We start from the raw sequence: 24731 nt of genomic DNA on the forward strand, positions 1-24731 counted from the left end.
TACCCTCCCCCGCTTATCTTATCATTTCTTCTCCATTTGGCTGCCTTATCTCACCTACACCCCTAGGCTGAGCTGGTTAGAGTCCCCCTGCCTGAAACTTCCTTGTCTTTTTTTCGGAACTGCCCGTGCGGTACCCGACACCAGCTCTTATTTTCAGATGGGAGGGACATCGGGGGAACCGGGGTTATCTCGCCAATAGGATTACTCGCGTTGAGGATCGAAATCGCGGCAGGTCGGAATCTCAGGGTTCGACGATTGTGTGGGACTCAAACGCTTTTTATTTAGTTCACCTAAGAGAGTGTATTCCTCTTTGCAAAATAGGAGGAGTGGATGAGCCACGAACGCCTGGGCCGGACGGGCTGCGCTAGTAGAAGAGGCTCCGAGTGCGTTGGTCTCCCTCTCTCATCCTAAATCCCGAAAATGCGCCGTTTTTAGAGTTGTGGCTGATGATCGGGCACTGCGCCACATCATCTTTCTGCATTAGCGCCGATCGTTCTCGCCTAATTCCAGAAAGGTCTAGATGGGGTCGCCCTGTGTTTCCGCCTTAAACTGACACTGTATCTGGTGGTCAAGCAGATGAAACTGGCTGTATTCTGTTTGGATTGGAAGTGCCAACGATGCATCAGCTGCGCAGAAGCCGGAGCGGCGTCTAGCTTTGCAACAGTTTTGTTTTTCTGCCGAGTTTGTAATAGATTGTGTCTCCCAGGCAAAAAACTGACTTAACTAATCGGGATAGAGACCTCGGCTGAAGACATCCAGGACGAGGGTGTGCCCTCACCATCATCCAATTGTCGTTTGTGTCTCGCCGATGGAAAGGAATGTTGGTACGGATAAAAGAAAGGATTATGCACGCTCTTTTGCATGTGTGGCGTGTCGCAGATTCTGCAACATGTCTTTCCGCACCGGGCCACTAGCAGCATCTGCGTAGACTACTACCCGCAAAGACCTACGTCCGTCTGTACTCAATGGAGGGGGAAGCGCTGGCACCTTCACCTGCAGAGTTAGTAAAGAGACTAAAGGCAGGAGCTTGTCGCGCATCAATTGACCAAGTGTTGTCATTTCATCAACAAGAGACTCATCGTCGAAACCTACAGTACCTTTATCTTTGGCGATCTTCAACGCAAAATCATGCAGAAAGGGGATGGAAACATGCGTTGTGGCATAGGTCTTCTCTTCCCCCGGCGGCGGGGGCGGGAGACAGAGACAGAGACAGAGAGAGAGAGAAAGGGAGATCTGGAGCGGTTGCATGTGCCCCGGCCGTCAATTGCGATCCCCCGTTTCCTGGCCGCATCCCTGGCTCTTCTTCCCAAGTCCCTCTTGTTCCTCTGCGGTGGATTTGCACAAGATCCTTGCAGCAGACGCGGTTATCTGGGACACTAGAGCGAATACGGAAGCCGGACGTGGTTCAACGTCAGACGCGTAGGATCCATAAAACATCCACCTTAAACGTCGTATCACACTGTCATTGGCGGGAAAGCCAGGTTGGCACCTCTTTGTTGTACCCGGTACCTGCGCCCGGACCCATGTTTCTCTTTTTTCCCTGCTAAGGTGGGTGACCTTAGCTCCGACCGATGAGCCTGTACCACCACCCGGCTACCTGCACACTGTTCCCCTTTCCTGTTGCTTGTCGCTGGGTAATTAATTCGACGACCCCTTCTTTTCCTTCCTTTCCCCACGGCTCGGCTCCTGCTCCTCTCTCCCCCCCCCCCCTCCTGGTGCGGCTGCACACACCTCTGGGCTGCACTAGGTACCGTCGACCGTCTGCCACGCCCTCGCGTCCTGTAGCGCCGCTTGCCCCACTTTCTAATTGACATTACCGCATCCATCATCCATCTGGTACAACATTGAACGACTTCACTCTTCGCAGACCAGACACAGCAAGGCATGTCCCACCTACCTACCCTGCGGTGCTGTTGATAGTGGATGCCTTTGCCCTTCCACAAAGTTACCTGACGAGGAGTTGCTCGCATTGGGTTGGCCTCCACCATGCTTCTTCGCCCTGCAGTGCGGTCGGTCTGTCTCGCCCGGATGGCCTGGTCCGTGTGGTGGTTAAATGTTGACACATGATGACCTTGTCTTTTTGCTGTCGGCCATCACGACTGTCAGCTCCAAGAGAGGTCATGAGGAGAGGAGAAGCGGAAAAGCCGCCTCAGTCCGTTGTTCTTGTTGCTGCTGGTGCTGGAAGGGGGGGCGTGTCCCCATTCCTACCTCCTAATGTTCTCTCGGCTGAAAGTGAGGTCGGGTTCGTTGCCATACTACCCTATCCCGTCATCCCGTCGTCCATCTCGTCGTCTTTTCTTTTGGGTCTGGCCCACGTTGGAGGTTTTACGCATTTCGCTATGCCGCTCCAGCCTTGATTCCTTGTAACGAACCCTCGCCCGCCATTTGCTTCCGTCTTCCTCTCTCTCTCTCTCTCCCTGGACGGCCCATTCACGAGGTTCCTTCACTTCTTCGTCTTGGTGTTTCCCCCCTTCCTGCCTCCACTGCCATTGCCTGCTTGCTGCTCCTGCCGCCGCTGGCCCCCCTCCCCCTCCTCCGGTCGTCCACTCTTTCCATGGTGTTGCCATTCCCATTCCCCTTCCCCTTCCCTTTTACGTCCCTTTCCTCCTGCTACTGCTCCCATTCCCATTCATTCCCAGTTCGCTCTTTCCTTTCCGATCTTGGCCTGTCGGGACTTGACCGCCCACCCCATCCCTCATTCCTATTCACCCCCATTGTTTCCTTCCGTCGCCTTTCCCTTCACCCACCCCCCGTCCACGTTCCTCGTGGTCCCGGTCCTGAGGCCATCTGATCCCATCGACGTGACCCCCAGCCTAGTCCGAATCTCTAATTCGGCTTTAATAATAAAATTTCCCTTGCCATTCACGCCTGCTGAGGCCATCCGCGTCTGCTCGGTGCCCCGTTTTTCTCGTCTTGCGCAGCAGCCAAATGTCGGCCCAAAAAACAATTGCTGTTCCCCCCCCCAAAACGTAGCCATCCCCATCTCCTCTTCCGATCCTCCATTTCCCTCCTCCTTTTTCCTTTTCACAACTACCACGACACCGCAAATCCGACTGCAGATACTGTCAATCCATCAAATCCGGCATCGCCGCCCATCGTCGACGTTCTGAAAAGACCATAATTTTGTTCAGCTCATTCACCTGCACCCTTTGAACGTCTTCAATCGTCGCTTTCTCTCGCCTGTTGACCTTTTTTCGTCGGTCAAAGGTGTCAACTGTCGTCAAAAAACACGACTTCCGAAACTCCTTTGAGGTTATTCACGAGTTCCCACCTACGACTCCGCACGGCTACACCGCAGCTGACCACTGCTCAATTGGTGCAGCCTCCTGCCTTAGCCAACCCAGTCCACCTTACATAATTCCACCCTGTTCCCCCAACCTATCCCATAATCCGGCCAATCCAACGCTACAAAACCCAAACGCAACACGACGCGAACCCACCCCCTGTCGGAGCAAAAAGTGAGGTCATTCAGGACAGCCTACCGAAGCAAGCCGTGGGATACCCAGAGTTAAACCACCCTCCGATGCACTGCAACTGCTGCGGGCTGCATTAGGATTTAGCTCGTCCAGGTTGCACCTGAGTCTTTTTTTTTCTTTTTCTTTTTTTCTCTTTCTATTTCTCCCAGTCATATTTTCCTGGTGCAACCTTCCCTGCCACTCCAGTTTCCGAGACTTCTTTCGGCGCGGTGTTTATTGGTGGTGGAGGATAGCCAGCTATGCGCGACAGCCCCTCGCCAGAACTATCATCACCACCTTCCGGCTCCGTCTCAGAACCTGGCTCGCCTTTAATCAGTCGGCCGAATAACAACATGGATATGGACGAGATTGTCGTCGACCCTTCCCAACCCCGCTTCGGCGTCCTGACAGGAAACGAGCAGCCCCAACCGGAAGTTCGCCTGACCGCTGCTGGTTTGCCGCGTAAGAAGCCCGGTCGCAAGCCTGGTTCTACCGTTAAGCCCAGAAACCCCGATGAGCCGCCCAAGGTGCGTCGGCCGCGAAAGCCTAGAGACCCAAATGCGCCGCCCATTCAGAGGAAGAGGAAATCGGCACCGGCCCAAGATGCCGATGTAGGCTCAGATTCCAAGTCTCTCGCCGCTGCAGCTGCCTCTTCTTCTACGCCACCCCCTTCTCGACAGACCAAGATTACAGATATAGTCCGTGTCAGCTCCGATTCCCGACCTGGCTCTGCCCAGCCCGAACACACAGCGCAGAAGGCGCCCAAACGAGAGGAACTACCCCGTTCGATGCAGAGCATTCTTAATGCCGAACCAGAGCCGGAGTCGAAGCCACAAAGCGCAGCTCTGCCGACGCGTACCAGCGGGCATTACGACCCTATCCGTGGTAGCTACGATCCCGTAAGAGGAATCTTTGGCAACGCGTCATCGCCGAGACCCGCAACTCAAACCGTCAATCGACCCAGCGCGTCACCTTCAATTGCCAGTCTTGTCGACCCACCCGCACAGAGCGTCACGTCGCCGTCAACCCAGGCTTTCGGCGCCTCAACCCAGTCCCGATTACAGGAGAACGCAACTGTCTCTGAATCGCCATCATACCCCCTTAGATCAGTACCTCAGCCTATCTCGAAGCCAACTGCTCCCGAGCCGAAGAAGCCGCTCGCTCCCCCGCCGGTGCCCGCCTCCAAGGCGGACGCCAAGTCCAAAGATGCAGCCTCTACTGCTGGCTCCATCGCAAGCAAGAAGCCATCGCCCAAGCAGAAGCCTCAGAGGTCCGGGATCTCGTCGCCAAAGATAAGTGCACTGGACGATCCTCGTGGTGATCCCCTTTCAGACCGATCCATTCTCGATTTTGGCAGAGCCGAAAACGGAAAGGAATACAAGGCGCCGGACATCGTCCTCGACATCCCTATCAAACCGGGCGACACCAACATATACGTGAACGTGATGCGCATGGCCGAAGAGAAGTACGGCTGGGATGCTCTGCATCCACGTCTGGCTGAAAAGCGGGATCGCAAGGCGCGTATCGCTGCCGCCTCTGCTGCCTTGGAGAAGACGGCGTCGGGCCAAGAATCGGGCGACGAGATGTCCGAGGATTCAGACAAGGAGGCCAGTAATGTGGAGATGGGCGGTATGACAAGCGGTGCCGACGTCCCTGAGAAGCCCAAGAAGAAGAAGCGCAATTTCAAGGAAGACGAGTACGACAAGGACGATGATTTTGTCGATGATTCTGAGCTCCTGTGGGAGCAGCAGGCAGCCGCCAGCAGAGATGGCTTCTTCGTGTACTCTGGACCGCTGGTGCCGGAGGTGGAGAAGCCCGCAGATACTAGGTATGTTGCAGTTGCATCGTGTCGTTCACTGGAACGGTTGGCTAATGTTTACAAGACCCGATGGATTACCCAAACGTGGCCGTGGCAGCAGAGGCGGTCGCATCGGCGGCCGTGGTGGCACTACTCGCGGCGAAGGCGGCACCGGCCGAGGTGGAGGCCCAGGCTCCAGAGGTGGCCGTGGATCCCGAGGCGGTTCGCTTACTCGCAAGCCGCGGATCACCAAGTCGGAGAAGGAGCAGCTCGAGCGCGAGAAAGCCGAACGCCAGCGACAGGCAGAGCTGAGCGCCAAGTCTACAAACGGCTATTCGCTTCAGCCCCAGACACCTTCCTTTGCGGCAGGAATGGCTGGAGCGTAGGATACTTCTACGTCCCATCGCTGGAACTGGAAGATGTGAGATTAAGCCTTGCAGCGTCACGAGGAGAACGATTCTAAAAGGCGTTGTTTGCTATTGAGCAAGACATGCAACGAACAAGAATCGACAAATAGAGGAGCGTCTCTGGAACTTGCTGTTACAGCGATCATAGAGAAGACTCTGGTGAAGAACTACGGTCTCTGAACAAGAAGTTTGGAGCAGGCGTTAACGTGTCGATACCCGTTTTCTTGGTGATTGACTTTACTGGCTGGTTTAACATAGCTAGTTGGCTGGACGGTACTGCTTCGTGGGCGGAAAGGAGTGGCATGGGACACCAGCTGAACGGCGTTCGGATTCGGCGGACTAATTGTTGGACGAAACGGGACAACGGTCGGATGAGTCCACAGGGAGACCACCACTGACAGGAGTTTTGCGGCTGCGCGATAGATTATGTAAATTGTTGCTGACTTGAAGTTGAATTGTATTTTTTTTTTAGAATGTTTCTCTTAGCGAGGCTTGCTCCCAAAACAAAGCATCATCAACAAAATGTACCTATGATTGCCAAGTGTACCACCATCTAATTGTTACTGATAATGTGAGCGTATGTTTCATGTCGGACCAACCCTGGCCACTGGTTGATGATGGCAACGTGGGTCTGGACTCTGGACCCTTTGGAGCTGAGTGGGAAAAAATGCATGCTTGTATCGAGGCGCCATGTCATTGCGGGGTGGCTCAAAGTCACACCGCCCCGTGTAATGGGTGGGATTTGGGTGGCAGAAAGTTGCCAAGATTTCGTATAAGCGATTTCTCCACAGTCCAAAAAATTTCGATTCGAAAATTCGCAGCAAACCCGCTCGCAAATCGCCGCTGATATCCAAGCTCACTTTGTTCACCGAGTTTGCATGAACCCGCCTAGTCGTCGACCTTTTTGTTCCCTCGCGGCAACACCCCAACAAACCCTTACGGCGGCTTGCAACCCGAACCCGGACTTTCTCCCCTCCCAAAGCAAAGCAACTATTTTTTGCAACAAAGGAAACACAAGGGGAAGAAATGGCGGATTCTACATTACAGGTTCGTTATATCCGTGCCCCGCCGCTTACAAGAAAGAAGGGAAAAAAAGCTGTTGGCGGCAGTGATGATCGTGTGATGTCCACAGCAAGGTAGGGCGGCATTGACAACCGTACAGGACCGCCTGCGCGAGCACTCAAAGGCCTTTGATGGTCTTTTGTCCCTTATTCCGGCCAAGATGTACTATGGAGAAGACAACTCTGTACGTTTGCCCTGCCCGAGCCTCAATCCCTCCATGCCCTGCAAGCGATTGCGTGGCGACCAACGGCCTTCCCCAGCCCGCCGCGATGATCGCGCCTTTTCTCAAAGGCCTGTTCCTTACTCCGGCTTGTTATGCACCCGGCCTTAGAGGGAGCACATTTGCTTACGCAGATATCTTTCTCTCAGGACCAATGGAAGAAGAAGAAGCAGACAAAGGCCGAGGCGAAGGCGGCCAAGATCTCTAAGCTAGACCCCGACAGCGAGCTGAACCGCAACGCAAAGGAGGTCATGGACGAGCGCGCGGCACGCAACAAGCGCAAGCTGCAGCAGATGCAAGAGGAGGAGGACAAGGAAGAGGCCGCCGGCGATGACGAAGACCTCCCTGGTGTGCAGAGGGAGCTGCCCGGTCAAGGCCTTCGCAACAAGGACTACAAGAAGCAGAAGACTGCCGATCCTCTCGACACGGTCGAAGACGTCAACCCAGCCGAGATGTCGCAAAACCAGCTGATGAGAATGGCGAGGAAGGAGGCCAAGAAGGAGAAGCGCGCGGAGAAGAAGGCAAAGAAGGCCGAGAAGAAGGCCGCCAAGGTGGAGGCCGGCGACGATGCCGCAGACGACGCCGCCACCGTCCAAGTGCCCGAGGCCAAGACCTCCAACAAGCCGGCGGAGACCAAGGCCGCAAAGTCGCCCGCCGCCGCCAAGAAAGAACCCAAGAAGCAACAGAAGAAGGTCGAGTCGAAGGACGCAGAGCCCGTCAGCAACGACCACGATAGGGACGAAAACGACAGCAATGATGAGGAGTACGAGACCGTCGACGAGGGGTCCGATGCCGAGGGCCAAGTCGCGACGGCGGACCTCAACCCTCTCGACCTCTCCGGTCTCAAGGCTGCCGAGTCCAGCGGCGCCTCAAGCCCGACCTCAACACCTAACTCCACCTTTGACGCCGCCCCCGGTGCGAACCCCACCTCGGCCGAGGCCGCGAGCGCCACCACCTCAACAAGCTCCACGGTCCCGCCCTCCGAGAAGCCGAAGCACATTAAGCTCCCCGCCGACACCTCTGCCCTCCGTGCCCGGCTCGCGGCGCGGATAGAAGCCCTCCGCGCGGCCCGCAAGGCCGACGGCCCCGACGGCAAGCCCATCCGCACGCGCCAGGAACTCATCGAAGCGCGCCGCGCCAAGCAGGCGCAGCGCAAGGAGCACAAGAAGGAACTCCGCGCCAAGGCGCGACTCGAGGAGGAGGCCAAGCGCGAGGAGGCCCTGGCGTCCAACTCGCCCAGCGTTATGTCCCCGCGCGTCGGCCTCGGCGACGACGACGACGAGCCGGCCAACTTCGCCTTCGGCCGCGTCGCCTTCGACGACGGCACCAAGCTCTCGCACGACCTGACGTACGCCCTCAGCACGCACAAGAAGCGCGGGCCGTCGGACCCCAAGACGGCCCTCCTCAAGATCCAGAACCAGAAGAAGCGGCTCGCGGCGCTCGACAAGGAGAAGCAGGCTGAAATCGCCGAGAAGGAGCAGTGGCTGACGGCTCGGAAGCGGGCCGAGGGCGAACGCATCCGCGATGACGAGCACGCGCTCAAGAAGGCCGTCAAGCGCAAGGACCAGGCCAAGAAGAAGAGCGAGAAGGCGTGGAAGGAGCGCAGCGAGGGCGTCGCCAAGTCCATCCGCGACCGGCAGAAGAAGCGCGAGGAGAACATCAAGAAGCGCAAGGACGACAAGCTCGCGCACAAGCTCGGCCGCAAGAGCGGCAAGAAGGTTGGCGGCGGCGCCAAGAAGGCGCGTCCCGGGTTCGAGGGGAGCTTCGGCGGCGGCAAGAAGAAGAAATAAGCCTTGGTCACGTACATACACTGCCTCCGTCCGGCCTTGAGCGAAGCACCCTTTCTTATTTGCGAGGGCCAGAAGACTTTGCCAAAGGTGGACGCGAGACACGAAGGCTTAATCGAGATTAGCAGCAACAGGAGGAGGAGGAGGAGAAAAGGGTCTTTTGAGGAAGGAAAAAACCGATGGCGGCAATTGCATCAGCACCATTATCATTGTCATCTGCTACGGATGGGAAAACCGGCGTTTATGGGAAAGGTGGCAAACCACTGTACTTCTTTTTTTATTCACATCTTCCTTTCTTCTCTTCTCGCACAACCAAAACGGGGTGGGAAGACGGGGGACGACGGCGTAGGAGGGGAACCCATGAATACATATTTCAATCGTTCTAGCCATGGCCTGAACTCGCCTCGCCTTCTTGGTTCCCTAGCTTTCCGCGGTCATCAGGTCTCCGTAGTGGGCTGGCCACCAAAGCGCCCCCCCCCCCCCCCCCCCCCTGACGCTGACGGGAAACAAGCAGATACATCGTGTATTCATCACGACACATCTGGCGCCTCTATGACAACCAGACATAGCTTAGGGGACAGGGGTGGATGGCCACATGTTTTCCGAGTGCTCGCCAATGCCGTTCAATGTCCCCCCCCCCCCCCCCATCTCAACAATGTGAAGCGCGGGAGCAAAAAAGGGGCCGTAAATCGAACCCTCGCAGATAACAACATGTCGCACTCTCTTGCTTTCCTTGGACTGCATTTTTGATGGCGGATGGCGATGTGTTTGTTGTAAGTGTTGCATTAAAAACGATCGCTTACGGTGGGAAACAAATAAAGGTAGCTGAAACCCCCAACCAACTACACGCGCGTGTATATATTTTCGCCGTCCCATCATGCGTCCGTCCATTCCCTCTTCCTTTCGGAGATCCCCTTGTCCCCGCGAGGCAAAGGAGGAATGCGGTGCCCTTTCATAATGCTTCACCCTCCGGTTTAACCTAAAGATCCTGCCACCGTTTCCCTCCCAATTACATGTTGCAAATTGTTTTGGTATCCGGAGAACAGAAGAAAGATAATATCCTCCCCCCCTCCTTTTTCTCTATTGGTCATTTCTCGTGAGGGTTCGACCACGGTATAGGTTGGGAGAGCTCAATGCTGGGTGTTTTGATGAGTGTCGTCTAGGTTGTTGAAGAGGATGGGGAAAAGAGGGGATGGGTTCCCAGAAATCGCTCAGGCCGCCGCAGCAAGACCCTCCATCGAAGGCCAAAGAGGCGTGTAATCAGAATCAAAGGTCGGTGTGTTTACAAGAGTGAGTCTAGGCGGGTGAAGACACTCAGACAGGCGGCGACAACTTCGAGTTGCAGCTCCTTGTCCTTCCCGTTGCTGATTTCCTGCGGGGGTTGTCAGATGGGACATTGGCCGGCGCGGGACACGGGATTCACATACCTCTGCGATGGCTTGGGGAAGATTAGCGCCGATACCGTTGCCGGTGGCCTTCTTTCCGAATGGCCACTGGCTGTAGTCGGCGAGGAGCTCATCCGTCTGGGCAAAGGCACGTTCGCGGGCCTCATGGCCGAGGGTGCTGAGGGCATTCTCAAGCACGTTGGCAGCATAGGCGGCGCAAACCATGGCGATGGTGCGCACGTAGCGGAACTCGAGGTTTTCGGGCAAGAACTGGGAAGCGGGAAGAACGACAGTACGCTGGGTCAGAACGTTACGGACGCGGCGGCGGATCTCCTCCTTGGCCCCTCCGTCGGCGACAGGGTGGGTAGCCATGTCGAAAAGCAGGAAGTTGCGCTTCTCGGTGCGAAGGATGCCCTTGTCGACGAGGCCCTTGGCCAGGCGCTCACGGACCTGTTTTAATTGGTATCCGATCTTCATCAAGTTCCAGGTCTCTCCTGTCGTTGGGGTACGGTCGTCAGCGGATGCTCTGAAAGCGCGAACTGGACAGCGTGGCGGGCGATCCAAGGGAGAAAAAGAGGGAGGAAGGTTTACCGCTCATCAAGTCGATCCAAGAGCTGACGCTCATCTTCTCGCTCTGCTTCATCATCTTCAACGCCTCGTCGAGGAGCACCTCGCCCGTCAGGGTCTCGTCAATGACTTCGATGACGCGGTCTGCGAGAGGGAAACGCCTTCTCGAGGCATCCTTCTGCATGCTGATGCGGCCTCGGAAAGCGAGCTCGATGACAATGCATCCGCGGAGGGCGTATGAGATGTTGTCGTTCCAGAAAGATAGGTAACCCTGCACAGGGCAACAAAGTCAATTAGCGACCTGGCTTCAATTGTGGGCAACCGTGTAGAGGGCTGGATGTCGTGGGCGTACCTGCTTGTCCTTGAGACCGAGCAGCAGAACTTCCTCCATCAAGGTCAGCTTGGGTTGTTTGCTGCGCTCGGCGCTCTCGCTGATGTCGCGGGGGTCAAAGGCAATCTTGTGACCATTCTCGCCGCTCTCGTAGCTCGTCTCGGGGGCGCTGTCCTTATTGAAGTTGCTCGTGGAGTTGGTCCGGCTGGCGCCGTTGCTGGTCTCGCCATCGCCGGCCGTGGCGCCTCCACCTCGGCGTCTGGTAAGGCCTCCTGCCGGTGCTGACATTGTTTCAGATGTTGGGGAGGTGTCGTGGAGATGTCGTCAATGGACAAAGGAAGGTAGGGCTGCTGGCTCGGGGATGGTCCAGAGACTTGGGGAAAGAAAGCTCGGGGGGTTCAAGCGGTGGTCGCGGATCAGATAGACGTTCGGCACTGGTGACAGATTGCGCGAGCGGTCACGGGGTGAAAAGGAGATGATGCGGTGCAAAGCAATAATTGTTGCAAAGGTCGCGTTTACGTTGTAGGGCAGCGGGTTATCGGTCGTGATGTCGAAAGGCTTCTGTCTCTGTCGCTGTTTTCTCTTTCACTCACTCTCCCTAGGGAGCTGCTGCTGCTGCTGCTGCTGCGCTGGCTAAATTGGGCTGAGGTGCGTACTCGTTGGTTGTTATGTGTCAGAGCCAGGGTAAGTACCTCTCTAGTGGCTGAATACGGAGGGATGCCAGACCAATTCCTGCCGATGGAGGTGGGCAATGTGGTGGATGGAAGAGCAGGTTTGTCGTAAGGGAGATATAGCGCTCTTCTGTCGTGTGCCCTTTGCTGCTATCTCCCCAATGGCCTGTTGGTTTGCTAGGTTTGTTCTCTTCCGGTCCATTAATGGAATTTCTCGCAGCCTAGAAATTGCACCGCCTCAGCTCCCGTGCACGGGCCATGCTCGCTCGTCTGTTGAGCTGAGCTTTTGTGGCGCGCCCAGGAGGCTTACAGGCTCCACTTTACAGGCGGCCCTGCAAGCGCGATACGATAAGATGCATGCAAAACTGTCACTTCAATGGAACAAGGGGATGGATGGATGGATGGACCTCCTCCGCCCCCCCCCCCGTGCTTGAAAGGCCTGGACCAAGCTGACGAGACGGCGACATTCGGTGTGCTTGCGCTAGCCGCCTTCTTTTTCCAATCGGGGGTAGGTATCATAGATGCAATGCATTGGCTATTGCATGCTGCCTCCCAGGCCTTTTATCAATCGCTGTCGACTTCGGCGCGCAGAATCCCGCCGACGGTCTTGACTCAAAACCCCAAAGTTAGCTTCGCAAACTCTCTCCACGTCTGTCGATTATCCGTTTCACCTCGCGAAATCTGTTATTCCGTCGCAGTGCACTCACTTATCGACGTCTCGTGTGAACACGTGTCCACCAACTTTCAAACGAGACCCTGTCTTAGTCAAATAGCCCACACCGCGAAACCCAGCCTTGCGTCGGCGACTTAATATTGTGCCACGCCCTTAGGTCTAGAAAACAGCAACGGTTGATGATTTCTGGCAAATTATCAGTCGATTTGGATTGACAGTCGGGCATCGCCACATACCCCATAGGTTCCTGTTTCAATCCACACCAGGAGCGGCTATAGTTGGCATCTGGATTGCAATCTGCGCGCATTGCCCAGCTGCACCGAACAGTACCAAGACAATTTGACGAGCTATGAATTGGCTGTCTGCCAATCGGCTGCATAGCACGTCTCAGATGACCTTTCCAAGCCGTAGCTAGGTACTCTGATACTGTGTCCGCGCAGTTCGGGCCACTACTGGGTTCTGAAACACGCCGTACCGCCGTATGTGGGGGCCGATCCCGATCCAAGCCGGAACGGCCATCGGAGCTTCCTTTTGTGGGTCCATATTCCGTCCTCCGACCCGACACTCCAAGCAGCATAGAGACCGGAATTCCAATGCCAAAGCCGCGCCCATCATCTCTTGCCGCATGTAAGAGTATATCGGGCACGCTGAACGCTTGATCTTATCCCTTTACCTGGCTCTCATGCGGCAGGATCGCCCCGCCGATATAACAGACCATTGTTGCTTGCCCCTCTTTCCACTGTTATATTGGCCTATCCATCTTTCAAATGCCACATGTACCGAACTCCACCAACCAATCTTAAACACCTTCAACGGCGATGACCTCCGCACAGCCAAGCGTGCCATTAATCGTCACAAGTAGCCGCTCAACAATTTGCAAAAGTGGATGGTCATAAGACATATCCAGAGAATATAAGACAGAGCCCCGAATATGCCCCCCTCCCCGACGGTTGTCCCTTGGCTGGTCAGCGCAGTCTAGCCCTGCCACAGCCTCAACCGTTCAATATTCTCACCAGACTGAGAGATGTGCCTACAGACTCTTAGCTTTATTTTCGGATGTATAATATACACAACCAACTTTCTCTCATTGTACCCCGATTCAATTCGCCAGTCCTTCACGCTTTGATTCTGTCCAACTGTGATACAACTGAGTCAAGATATTGGGTTCCAAGGTTAGCGTGTCTTCTTCTGACGAGCTATGTACTCCGGCTTCAAAGTAATTGTAACCGTAGGATACGCTGCGGACCTGCTTGAGAGCGACTGGTCGATATTTCCCCTCCACTTCACTCGATCTGGAAATAGCAGAATCCGAACCCTCCCGCTTTTTTTGCGCGCAGGAACCCCGCGTCGGCATACACTGTATATTCATCAGCTCTTCTAGGAACGGTAGAAGTAATTAGCACATCACACTCCGGAGGTCCTCTTGATAGCGATTCCAGTAGCCCATTTTCACCTCGGCCCGGAATATAGACACGAATACAAATCTGGCCTGACCTCTACTGATCTCTTAGAGGCTTCTGCCCAGTTTTCAACAACGCTCTCAAGCTGGCCAAATTGAAGAGGCCTCTTCCTACTATTAAGAGGACGAGGGGTGAAGCCGAGCAGATGGGGGTGTCGGCTTTCACGAAGCAACTTCTAATACCAGATAAGTGAGCTAATATCTATGCGACAGTTCATTGCGCCGCAATGAGTACCAGCTTCTAAAAACCGTGATAGAAGTTGCATCACCCAACGAAGATATCGTTCGCCTCAAACGTAGATGTCAAGATCGAGCTTAGCAGCCCAAGAGTCATCTCATCTACTGCCAAACGCGGAAGAAAGCAAACTAGCAAATCACGAGAGAATGGCGTTATGCCTCATGCTCGTGCCGGCAGTCCAGTAAGGCGTCTTGTCCACATATACGGTACCATTCAACCCCTGGGCTCTATCAAGACTAGAGATGGATTCAACATACAACCTCCCATTGGCTCAGCTATAGAGGCCTCAATCCTTGCGGGCATGCAAGACTCTCCGTGGATATGGCCGCCGGGCCGCATCCTCGCCATCTCAAGTCCTCATTCCAAATCCCCCTCAAAGACTCAATCACCTGAGTTCATCTTCTTCACGCGTAAAAGTTCAACGCCCAAAAACTCGCTCATGAGGGTAAATCCTTGGTCCGCGTTTCAAGACGAGTCGCCGGTGACCATTGCGCCGGCACCCTCGTGAAGCGCGAGCCTCAGCCCGCCGAAGGGTACTCTCCAATAGGCTGTAACACTATACATAGAGAGCCATGTTCCTGAAGCATTTATGCCCGGTGGCAAGCTGGCTCCAAGCCTGGGGCTTCAAAGCGCCTCAGCCGGGAGAGCTGGATTACCTGCAGGGCCCAAGTCTGGCCTAATCCACGTGCTCATAGGCATCACAATGGTTACCGCTCTGAGCTGAAATAAAGATACTGTGCCTCTTGGCTCTTGGGAGTAAAAAGAGTACTTTACAGAGGAACAGGAGGGTATTGCTACTACTATTTTCCACACTTTCTTTTACCTCGTACCCGTACCCCATTAATGCTGAGCCTGCTTCATGCGACGATCCTTGACCTGTCAACACACCCGTTCCTCTCTCTAGGCCATGGCCGATCACTAGTCAGCACCCTTGGACTGGAGGCATGCTTCTGGTGTCTCACCACACTGCAAGATTTGATTCGACACAAGGGCAAGCTGCTCTATTACCCATCTACGACCTTTGGCCTTCAATGTGCATGGCCGTTAGCCCCCACTCCCTTTCCTCGCCTTTACACATGGTCACAATCCTCGTCATATCTGCTCACCAAAACATCACGAGGGCCGCCAAAGCGCGTTCGGATTTATCATCTTGAATTGACTCTGCCTTGGAAAGGCCTACAAACACACATACGCCAAAGTAGCCAGAAGCCCAACACACACCGTCTATCAATATCGATCTCCAAGCGCATCGCATCATCAATGAACATAAAGGGGAAAAACATACCACACCCTTCCTACCAGAATCCTTGACGTATGCGATGGGGCGTAGCTAGCGAAATAACCATGCCGCCGTAAAAGATGTAGTAGGGAGGGAATACAATTCCACCCATACCCTAGCCGAGGTGCCGTAGCTCTTTCTTGGTTCCGTACCGCAATGACAACAGCAAAATGAATGAGGGTAACCACCCTTTCCCTAACTTCTTGAACGTTCTTCGCCTGTTTCATACTAAGGGCGGCTTGCATTGTTGCATTATAAAAGAAAAAAAAAAGGGTTGAAAAACAGAAGCGGCATTAATCAAAAAAAGAACAAAAGTTTACCCTTTCCGCCTCAGTCCAAGACGGAGATTTTCCGCTTTGCAGTGCCACCGAAGGGCCGAATCTCGGATAAGACAATGGAATAGGCAGACGGCCAGACACTGAGCCAGCAGTAACGCCCATGGGGTCACACAAGCTCGCTCCCATCCTTCCAACATCGAAATGACAAAAATAAGACGCTCCCGTTTTCTGAAGGAGGCCCGACCTTCCCGCCCTGACTAACCGCCAGTCAATGGCTTTTGGGTATCCCAATATCCTTAGTAAAGGTCATGCCGGAATGTCTGATTCGGTCTGCACGACATGCCGTCTTTCCCTTGCCTGAGACCAAACGATGATCCAACCTCAACGCCGGGGGGTGTGCGAAAATGAAAAAAAGGGTAGAAAACGTATATCAAAGTGGTGTATGATAACAGGTAACGTTTGGGGTTATGTGAATACAAGGTAATGAAAGCAGTGTAAATGACTGCCAAGTAATGAAACCTGCAGTAGAGGTTTGTGTGGGGCATCCCTGAGGGTAGCGGAAGGGCGGCAACCCCCAATCGTTGCAGCAAGGCCCATATTCCTCACGCGACAGTATCGCCAGCTGGGCCTCAGAACGACATGTGTGCAGCAGGAGTATGCACAGAATGCAGGTGCCATGAACTCTGTGTTCATCTCTCGATGCTCTCTGGGCTCATCATCCCCATAGGCTCGTCCTTGTCAGTCTGGCTAGCGTTGCCCTGACTCTGCATACTCTCGTGCCGCTCCATGCTGGGGGGCAATACAATCGCTGACGGGTTACCCCCGCCATTGATGTTGGCGTGCTTTACCTTCTTCGCCGGTGTGGTCTCGCCCTTCTTCTCCGGAGAGGTATTGGCACCCTTGTCACCTGCCTGCGCCGCCAGCTCCATCTTCTTTTTCTTCTTGGCGAGCGCGATCTGTTCTTTGGGCGGCCGCTTCTGCGGTGAGACGATCTTTCCGGATGCCCCAAGACGGGGCCTAGGACGCCTTTGCTTGACAGGAAGCTCTTCATCCTCAACCAGGGGGGCATCACCATTAGCGTGGAGCTTGGCGAGAAAGAAATTCTTGACCAGACCAATTTGGTCGTGAATGTTATCCTTCGTGAGAGGCTCAACGGGCGGCAGCGAGTCGAAGAGGTCGGTAACTTCGGCGCCAACGGCCTGGGTCTGCATCTGGTATTGGCTGCGGACACGAGACTGAAGTAAGTGAAGAGGGACTGAAAGCATATCAAGACCCATCTCCTTGTCCAGGCCGAGAGCCTTGAAGCCGAAGAAATCTTCTCCAAGATCCTCTGCGAAGTCTCCGCTGACGAATTGCTCGCTGCCGTCCTTGAAGGCACCGACACCATCTTGCCCGGCCTCCTGGGTGAGAGCAGGGCGAAGAAGCTCGGTAAGGTGGAGCTTCATACGCTCATGGATGCCGCTGAGCTTCGAACTGAGTCGGTCGGTTTCGTCCTTGGCGTAGGATTCCAGACTCAACAAGTCGCAGCCGTTCTCGTCTAGAGTGTGCAGGATGACCTCTTCTGGGGTGAATCGCGGCTGAAATCGGGCGGCTCCTTCGATGCGGGAGTTGGTAGCCTCGATCTTCTCGGCTTCGCGGTAGATGTTGAATGTCTTGATGATCTTTTCAAAGTAGTCAGACGCGATGCTGGTTAGGGTGTCAATGGCCGACGGCTGAAGTTCCTCAAAACCGGTGTGGTAAAGGATCTTGGCAACGGAGCGTTGCAAAGCGCTACGGCAAGTCTCTGGTGCAATTACAGGCCCAGTATCGGCGATGAAAGAGGGCTCGGCATCCTGCTCGATGAAAGACTCGTAGTTGGATTTGGGAAACTGATTGTTGTAGACCTAGAAGGTGGGTTAGATGGTTTGGTTGCTCCTTGGCAACGGCGTGCATACCTGAGTCTGGATCTGCATCTGCTTGATCACGCCGATCTTGCTCGACAGTTTCCTGGTCTCCTGGATTTGCCGGATGTTGTTGTCGATCTTGCTGGTCAACTTACTCTTAGGCGCAGTGAAGTGGCCCTCGGGAATCATTTGGAGATATTCCTCGTGCTGATTGATGACTTGACCCTCGCCGTCCTCGACCCACTGGAGCTTCGGCTGAATATCCGGGATCATGGTCAGAGGCTCGTAATATGCAGGCACGTTCTTTTCCTCTTCTCCCTCCATGCCTTCCGCAAGGGTCTCGGCTGGTTTGGCAGCCTCCTTCGCCGCAACAGCAGAGGAATCGGCTTGAGAATGACCAATAACGCCAAGGCTTTCGGCCTCCTTTTGTCCTCTCAAGTACCACCGAATCCCGGCCTTATTCCTGAGCAGGGCGGGTGCATCAGTGTTGAGCTTGTTGTCCTTGAACATCAGATGGCGTTCCTTGGCGATCAGCGCCCGGTCCTTCTTGGTGACTTGCTTCCAGATCTTATACTCGTCATCCTCGTAGGCTTGTTCTACCGCCTCGTTAAGAGCTTGTCCCAATGCCATGCCGTTCAGTGTCGGCCCGTCAATGTCCATGGCGTCTGCATTGCTCCCGATACCAGAATGCCCGTTGAGGCCACCGGGGGTAGCCGAGCCCGCAATTGGGGTGCCGAATCCGCTCCCGTCAACGGCCTCAGAGCCTTCTCGGCCCTTGGCCAAGATACCGTTGAGATGCAGGACCGGCTTCTGGTCGACGCCCGGGGTGCCCTCCTTCTGATCCGCGGGTTGTTTCCGAGACTTGGCACCCTTGGTTCCAGCGGTACGGCCGCGAGACGACATGATTGGCTCGTCATCCGAGTCGTCGCCGCCATCCTCTTCACCACCATTCTGTTTACGGCGTTCTTCGGCCTCGACTTCGGCTCGCGGGCGGATGACGAGGTCCGGGATGAGGGGGATAAGCTTCTCGGCTTCCTTACGCATGCCATTGGCCATCCTTCGGAGAGGGTGGCCCATGTCTTGGTTGTATCGCAGGCAGTTGTCCCATATCAGGTTTAGGTCGGTGACGAATTCCGCCTTGGATTTGTAGGTGAGGGATTTGAGTTTCTTTGTCATGGACCCCATATCCATAGGCTGCTTGATGACTGCATTGTGCCGAAGGTTGTTAGCCAACCGGGATCCAACTCGTCTGCCTGGAGACAACTTACGATTATAATAGTCGGGCGCGTCGCGCTTGTTGACTCTTTGCAAGAAGGGTGTCGAGTATTCCGTATGTGCCTTCAATTCCGTCAAGACTTTTTCGAGAGCCTCGTACAGCTCTTCCTGGTTGACGTTCTCCTCGCTGGCCCATTTGCTCCGGTTCTTTCGCACTTCGTTCATGAGCGACCGCAGCTCAGCATCCGAGGCGCGAACCTGGTCACGCTTCATGTCGATCCTCGCAATCAGGTGCTTGAGGGTAAGGCTCGACGCGCCGAGGTTGGCGCTGCTGAGCGATCCGTGGTTCTCGGTTTGGGCGCCGTGCGCGGCGTTGTTATTATTGTGTTCCATTTCGGCCTGTAACTGCTTCTCCGACTCTTCCAGCTGCTGCTGCTCGAGCATAGCTGTCCGGTCGTTCTCGAGGGTGTAAAATATAGTATGGAAGCTCCGCCGCGCCGCTTCTTCGGTCGCGTTGCGCGCCTCCTCGAGCTGTTTGCGCGCATCCTCGCTCGTCTTGGCCAGGTCCTGGAGCCCATCGGCCTGCTTGAGTTTCTCAAGCTGTTTGCCGGGCGAGCTGACGGAGTGCACGGGCGAACTGCCGGACTTGGAAGGGGAGAGGAGGGAACCGGCGCCAGCGGCCGCGGTGCCGCTCCCAGCCTTGCCGGGGTCGGCGGGTGTCGCGTCTTCTTCATCTTCATCGTCGTCATCGCCGTAGTCGTCTTCGTCGATGACCCGTTTGGCCTTCTTTAATGGAGGCTCCTGGATCGGCGCATGGTCGGTGGTAGGGGGTAAGATTGAGGGGGAGGGGGCGGAGGGGCGGCGCAGTGCATCGATGGCGGAGTAGTTGTATGATCCATCATCGGCGAATAGCAGCGCGATCTTTGCCTCGCTCTTGTGATAGAGGTCCTTGAACAAGGCGCGTCGTCGCTCGTCTTCAATATCAGGCGGTGCCTCAGGCATCAACGCCATCGAGTGGTCGATGGGGGTTCCGTTGCGGGCAGGACCATCGTCAAGTTGATGGAACAGGCGGCTGGAGGGTTGATGATGGAGAGACGGCGGCTGCCATGCGTGTTGGCCATTGGGGAGGGACATTTTGTGCCCGGATTGATGATAGCGACAAGCGGGCGTCGTGTCGCCATGCGCAAGGAAATGCGCTCGTCAGGGACCGAGTCCGGGCGGCAAAGGGTCGTTACGAGCGCATCAGTAGAAAGAGCGGCATCGATAGAGATGACGGACAAGCTTTGGAGGCGCGGGAGGTTGCGGTTGTTGTGTATTGATGGATTGAAAAAGGGGGCTTTATGCGTGGTTCCAAGAGGTGAGGTTGAGGATTGGGAGAGGCTCGTACCAGTGTACGCGATGGAACTTTTCCCTTGCCTGAACACGGCGAATAGGCCGCTGGGAGCGGTACACAGGACTTTGAGAGGCAACGAGATGTGCCGCCCCAGGCACTCCACGTGCCTTCAAAAGCACCGGAAATCAACAAATAAGACTTTAAAGGAGACAATCCACCGATCAACCTATTTTTCAGACCCAGAAACCAGGTGCACTGAGGTGATGATGGGTGTCGCGGTTGCGGGATGCAGGTACAGGAACATCCAATACCGATGACCGCGCGAGCGGCTATGCCACCGTAATTCCCCCCTAGGGGGGGGGAGTCCAGCGATCGGATCGCGTGAGGCTCTGTCACGTGATGAGTACAGCCAGCCAGTCGCAGTGCGCAACGGGGGCCACGCAGGCAAGCCTCGCGAGGTCAGCACCCTGCGGTCAGAACCTCTATGTTTATGCCAGGAAGTCCTGTTACGCTGTGCATACTATGTACATATATTTAGATAGTGATGCAGATTGAGATAAGAGTTCGTGATTTTATCAGCAATCTTCAGCAATTACCGATGCAGCAACCACACGAGATCTCAATTCATAACAACACACTCATCGCCGATCCTCTCATTGCGACCACACGCTCATAGCCGCATCCGCGCGCGCATCGCGTCTCCCCCCAGATATCGCACGTCGCGCGCCTCCAGGCCCCCCTCAGTGGCCCACGGGATCCTCCGCCCGGGCCACCGCGAACCTGACCAGTCCAGCTTAAGGCAACCCCCCCAAAAAATCCTCGGGGGGCCACCCCTGCCTCCCTCGTCGGCCCGGGGTCGGGCGCCACCGCCGCGCATCTCTTTCGTCAGTGGGCTGAGGAACTCCATTCGCAAGCACAAAAAAGGTTCAGTTGTCTGGGAGCTTCGGCCAGCTAGACAAACGCCTCGCCTACACCCTCGTCTGTGACGACCCCATTACTCAATAACCCCGGCCCTTTTCTCGCTCCATCTCGAGCAAACACGCATCTGGCCTCTTTCCCATCATGTCAGCTCTGTAGCCAAGCTGCTCGACCCCGATCACTGCATCCAAATTCTCCAAGACCATAAGATCAGCTACCTCCAGCGCTACAGCAACCCGACCCTACCAATCATACTCGCATCTTCTGCAAGAGCTGCAGGACGCTTTCAAAATGCGGATACGCTTGCCCTTTGCAGGTGCGTGAAAAGCTTCAACTGGCCCGGATCTGGGTCATCCATCGATCCTCGCAGCTCCGGGTCAAGGCATAGCTCCGGTCCCAGTTCCCCAAACAGCTTCTCGGGATGTATAAACCGCTAGTCCTGGCTAACCTCCTGTCCTCCCAGGTGTCTTCTTCGTCCTCCTCCTCATCGCAGGCTACGCCGGCCTGACCTCCCTCCAACTCGGTCAATATGTAAACGACAAAGTCCTCCACTTCGGCACCTTCTTCCTCCTCACGATCGTCTTCTACTGGATCCTCGACACCAACCGCCGCCGCACCCTCAACCTTACGCTCACTATCTGCACCTTCGTACTCGGCGTTGGCTCTGAGTTCTTGCAAGGATTCCTGCCCAACGGCCGCGAATTCGACTTCTACGATATTGTCGCCAACATCATCGGCTCGCTCGCCGGGTTGGGACTCTGCTCGTGGTACCACAAGCGCATGCTCGAACGCAAGCGCCGTGCCAAGACATACCAGGCTGTTCCTGGCGAAGACGATGCGGACGTGGAACTCGGCGAGGGACACGAGACGGGGGTTGTCGAGTCAAGCGGTACGAGAGACGGTTCTGGTGGGGTTGATGCCGGCGGAAGGTCGCTTGAGCAGGAAGTGGAAAACTGGGATGAGAACCAGGTGGACGATTGGGATGAGGACGATGCTGACGGTGACATTGGCGGAGTCAAAGGGAAGGATATCGACACGGGTGGCATTGGCAACTCGAAGAAGCGAGCCGACTAAGGCCCTGCTGCACGGTGGAAGGAAATGGAATGTGCGACATGATGGATGAGCATTGAGTTATGATTTCGGCGTTTGGGAGGCCCTTATCCTAGTAGCGTATTTGTTGTGATAGGGAAAAAAGTGTCTCTAGTATTTTATCTCCTGATCAAGTTTTGGAATCCGTTCATCCAAGTAACACCATGACACAACAAGTGACAATTTACGAACAGGCCCATCTTTCTCTGTCAGTATTTTTTAGAAGATCAGACAAACCCTCCAAGGGAACGACCCCGGATTTTCCTCGGTCATGTTTTGCCGGGGGAACCCCAGATTCGCACGCATGCAGCCGCTCTACCACCCAAAGCCCTCGTTGTGCCACACCACCTCGCGGCCCCTCATGACCCACGCGCCGACATACTTGCGCACCTCCCGCCCCATCGCTGAAGGCCCGCACACGAGCACGGCGACCCTCTCCTCGGCGCCCTTCCTGAAGACGTCGTCAATAATCTTACACAGGTCTGGACGCCTGCGGTATTGCTGGCTCGTAAGGCGGTTCCGACTGGGGCCGTGCGATGAAATGGCGCTCATCTCCATCTCTCCCTCAGGGTTTGTCTCAGCGGGGAGGCCGGCCATGGGGCCCGTGGCGTCCGAGTTGAGGGCGTCGCCAGTGTAGTAAATTTGGACGTTGGGGTCATCGAGGACGCTCTTGGTGGACTTGTCGGCTGACATGGCCCAGGTCACGTCGCCCGCACTGCGGACGGACCAGACGAAGTCGACCTTGGTGTTGGGATTGTCCTGGAGGATGGCCTGGTAGATGGGGATAGTGAATGTTGCACCTACCCCGCCGGCTACGAGCAGGACGCGGTCGACGGAGGAGCTGATGAGCTTGTCAAAGTGAAGAGATGCGGCGCCGTAGGGGCCCTCGATGCATAGCGGAACTTTGCTGTCGTGGGTGCCAGTGCCCGCGTTGGCGAAGCGGCCGAGATGTTTTGTCAAAGGCCCGTCGAGTTCGCGGGCTACCAGGGTGAGGTTGCCGGCCGTTTCGTCGACGGAAGCCACGGTGAAGGGGTTGAAGAGGAACTCGAATAGCATGGCCTTTGAGGATATAGGACCGGCGCCGGGCCGCGCTGCGGGAGGAACGCTGAGATAGATGTGGGAACCCGGACGGGCGCAAAAAGCATTGGCCTTGTCCCGGGGAATTGAGGCCGAAATTTTGACCAAGTTCGTTCCGGGGACGGTCTCAAGCTTAGAGGGTGCCGTGACCGTGCGAAGACGGCGGACAATAATGTCGATGAGGAGGACGACGACGGCCTTGGCCATGAAGAGACGGGCTGACTTGGCGTGGAAGAAGACGAGCGGCGGGATGGCGAAGGCGCCTACAAGATGGGTCACAAAGAAGATTCGGTAGGAATACCTACGGACTGCGGCGGCGGCGGTTGAGGTCATCATGTTCATGGTTGCAAAGGCGACGACGCCGGCGAAGACAATGGGCGCGAAGAGGCGCTTTTGAACGAGGCCCTTTGCAACGAAGAAGTTCAGGTAGAACATGACGTGCAACACGAGAAGGGAGAGCGTCACGCGGGAGAGGACGCGGTGCCACTTATTGAGCTCCTCGTGCGATGTGCCGAAAACTTTGGCGATGGGGCTGAAGCTCTTCAACGCCAGGAGATACTGGAATGGAATCTGGGAGACGGCAATGATGCCGAAACGCTTGGTGATATGGAGGTAGTCTGGAGTCGGTCAGAGGTAGTTCAATTGGGCACCTCGAGTGTGCAATGATCTCATCCAGTCCAGTTCGGCAACTCATTGAACGGCCAGCTAAGGCACATGGCTGAATGGCGGCCGTGCTGATACTCCATCGAGGGGATTCCCAACATGACTTACCATCGCCCGTCTCCAACACACTCAGAACAAGTAGCCAGGAGGCCCAAGCCAAACCAAAGACCCACTGGTCTTTCTGTCCCCAGTGCTGACCCATGAAGTAGACATCATCGTCCAGCCACCACTTGCCCTTCCGGATTTTGGCCTCCAAGTTGCCGCTCCAGCTCTGTCTCCTCTCTTTCAAGACAGGCGAGATGGGGACGGCGTCGTAGGCGGCACTCCTCTGCCAGCGTTGTCGGAGATATGATCCAAGGCGGACGAGCAAGGCTAGGACGATCGGTGCCAAGGCCGAGTAATGAGCATAGGCGCCATAGCGGTCTAGTGTTTCTCTGCGAAGCTGGACCTCTTCAGTTGAAAGGTCTATGAAACGGTAGGGCCAACCCATGGCTGGCGATCTATTGGACAATGAGGGGAGATGGAGAATTGAGATGGAGAAGGGAGGTCATGAGAGAAGCTCGGCACTATACGAGAGCAAACGAAATCAGCCTGCAAACAGACAGTCTGTAGCGGCCCGCAGGGTTCGGACGGAGACCGGTGCAGTAGAGAGGAAAAAGGGGACGGGGTCCAGCCAAAGTTCACCATCTACCTTCTTCGTCTCAGGTATTAATGTCCGAGCGGAGGATTTAATATTTGCTTTGTCTAGAACTATAGGAAGGCGCGTGTTCCAGCTGCCTGCCGCAATTGCCGGCCGCAGGAACTGCATGGTAATCCTCTTTCTGATTGGCCCAAAACTACCGAGTTAGTTTAGATAACCCCCGGACTACCCTTTTCGGTGGGCTTACCTACCTATATACCTAGCTAGCACCTAGCTAGGTACCTACCTTCCTGCCTGCGTACG

The 24731-nt window shown here is 55.5% G+C and overlaps 8 protein-coding genes across 8 annotated transcripts; 3 read left to right on the forward strand and 5 right to left on the reverse strand.

The window, feature by feature from the left end:
- Positions 1-603: 603 nt before the first annotated feature.
- LY79DRAFT_559252 (uncharacterized protein) lies at positions 604-1088 on the reverse strand. Its single transcript, XM_060558242.1, has one exon. It carries the CDS (start codon positions 1057-1059, stop codon positions 844-846), a length of 216 nt encoding a protein of 71 aa, XP_060412162.1. The 5' UTR covers positions 1060-1088; the 3' UTR covers positions 604-843.
- A 2627-nt stretch (positions 1089-3715) lies between these two features.
- On the forward strand, positions 3716-5639 carry LY79DRAFT_519388 (uncharacterized protein; the record flags this gene model as incomplete). Its single annotated transcript, XM_060555133.1, has 2 exons — positions 3716-5283; positions 5339-5639. 2 exons carry the CDS (start codon positions 3716-3718, stop codon positions 5637-5639), a joined length of 1869 nt encoding a protein of 622 aa, XP_060412163.1.
- Positions 5640-6437: 798 nt separating this feature from the next.
- On the forward strand, positions 6438-9200 carry LY79DRAFT_559256 (surfeit locus protein 6). The gene is made up of 3 exons (XM_060558243.1): positions 6438-6707; positions 6823-6906; positions 7092-9200. The coding sequence occupies exons 1-3, from the start codon at positions 6687-6689 to the stop codon at positions 8730-8732; spliced, it is 1746 nt and encodes a 581-aa protein (XP_060412164.1). The 5' UTR covers positions 6438-6686; the 3' UTR covers positions 8733-9200.
- A 688-nt stretch (positions 9201-9888) lies between these two features.
- Positions 9889-11492, reverse strand: LY79DRAFT_275328 (Golgi phosphoprotein 3-domain-containing protein). Its single transcript, XM_060552063.1, has 4 exons — positions 11034-11492; positions 10706-10952; positions 10157-10608; positions 9889-10101 (listed from the first exon to the last, which is right to left on the reverse strand). Exons 1-4 carry the CDS (start codon positions 11298-11300, stop codon positions 10012-10014), a joined length of 1056 nt encoding a protein of 351 aa, XP_060412165.1. The 5' UTR covers positions 11301-11492; the 3' UTR covers positions 9889-10011.
- An 886-nt stretch (positions 11493-12378) lies between these two features.
- Positions 12379-13156, reverse strand: LY79DRAFT_275350 (uncharacterized protein). Its single transcript, XM_060552064.1, has one exon. The coding sequence runs from the start codon at positions 12931-12933 to the stop codon at positions 12445-12447; it is 489 nt and encodes a 162-aa protein (XP_060412166.1). The 5' UTR covers positions 12934-13156; the 3' UTR covers positions 12379-12444.
- Positions 13157-15938: 2782 nt separating this feature from the next.
- Positions 15939-20291, reverse strand: LY79DRAFT_275361 (uncharacterized protein). Its single transcript, XM_060552065.1, has 3 exons — positions 18762-20291; positions 17545-18698; positions 15939-17493 (listed from the first exon to the last, which is right to left on the reverse strand). Exons 1-3 carry the CDS (start codon positions 19840-19842, stop codon positions 16300-16302), a joined length of 3429 nt encoding a protein of 1142 aa, XP_060412167.1. The 5' UTR covers positions 19843-20291; the 3' UTR covers positions 15939-16299.
- Positions 20292-21250: 959 nt separating this feature from the next.
- LY79DRAFT_519323 (VanZ like family protein) lies at positions 21251-22033 on the forward strand (the record flags this gene model as incomplete). The annotated part of the gene is made up of 2 exons (XM_060555126.1): positions 21251-21275; positions 21423-22033. 2 exons carry the CDS (start codon positions 21251-21253, stop codon positions 22031-22033), a joined length of 636 nt encoding a protein of 211 aa, XP_060412168.1.
- A 118-nt stretch (positions 22034-22151) lies between these two features.
- On the reverse strand, positions 22152-24526 carry LY79DRAFT_559265 (ferric reductase like transmembrane component). Its single transcript, XM_060558244.1, has 2 exons — positions 23897-24526; positions 22152-23742 (listed from the first exon to the last, which is right to left on the reverse strand). The coding sequence occupies exons 1-2, from the start codon at positions 24276-24278 to the stop codon at positions 22364-22366; spliced, it is 1761 nt and encodes a 586-aa protein (XP_060412169.1). The 5' UTR covers positions 24279-24526; the 3' UTR covers positions 22152-22363.
- Positions 24527-24731: the final 205 nt, after the last annotated feature.

This window comes from Colletotrichum navitas (assembly GCF_030913465.1).
Source record: "Colletotrichum navitas strain CBS 125086 chromosome Unknown LY79scaffold_47, whole genome shotgun sequence".
NCBI lineage: Eukaryota > Fungi > Ascomycota > Sordariomycetes > Glomerellales > Glomerellaceae > Colletotrichum > Colletotrichum navitas.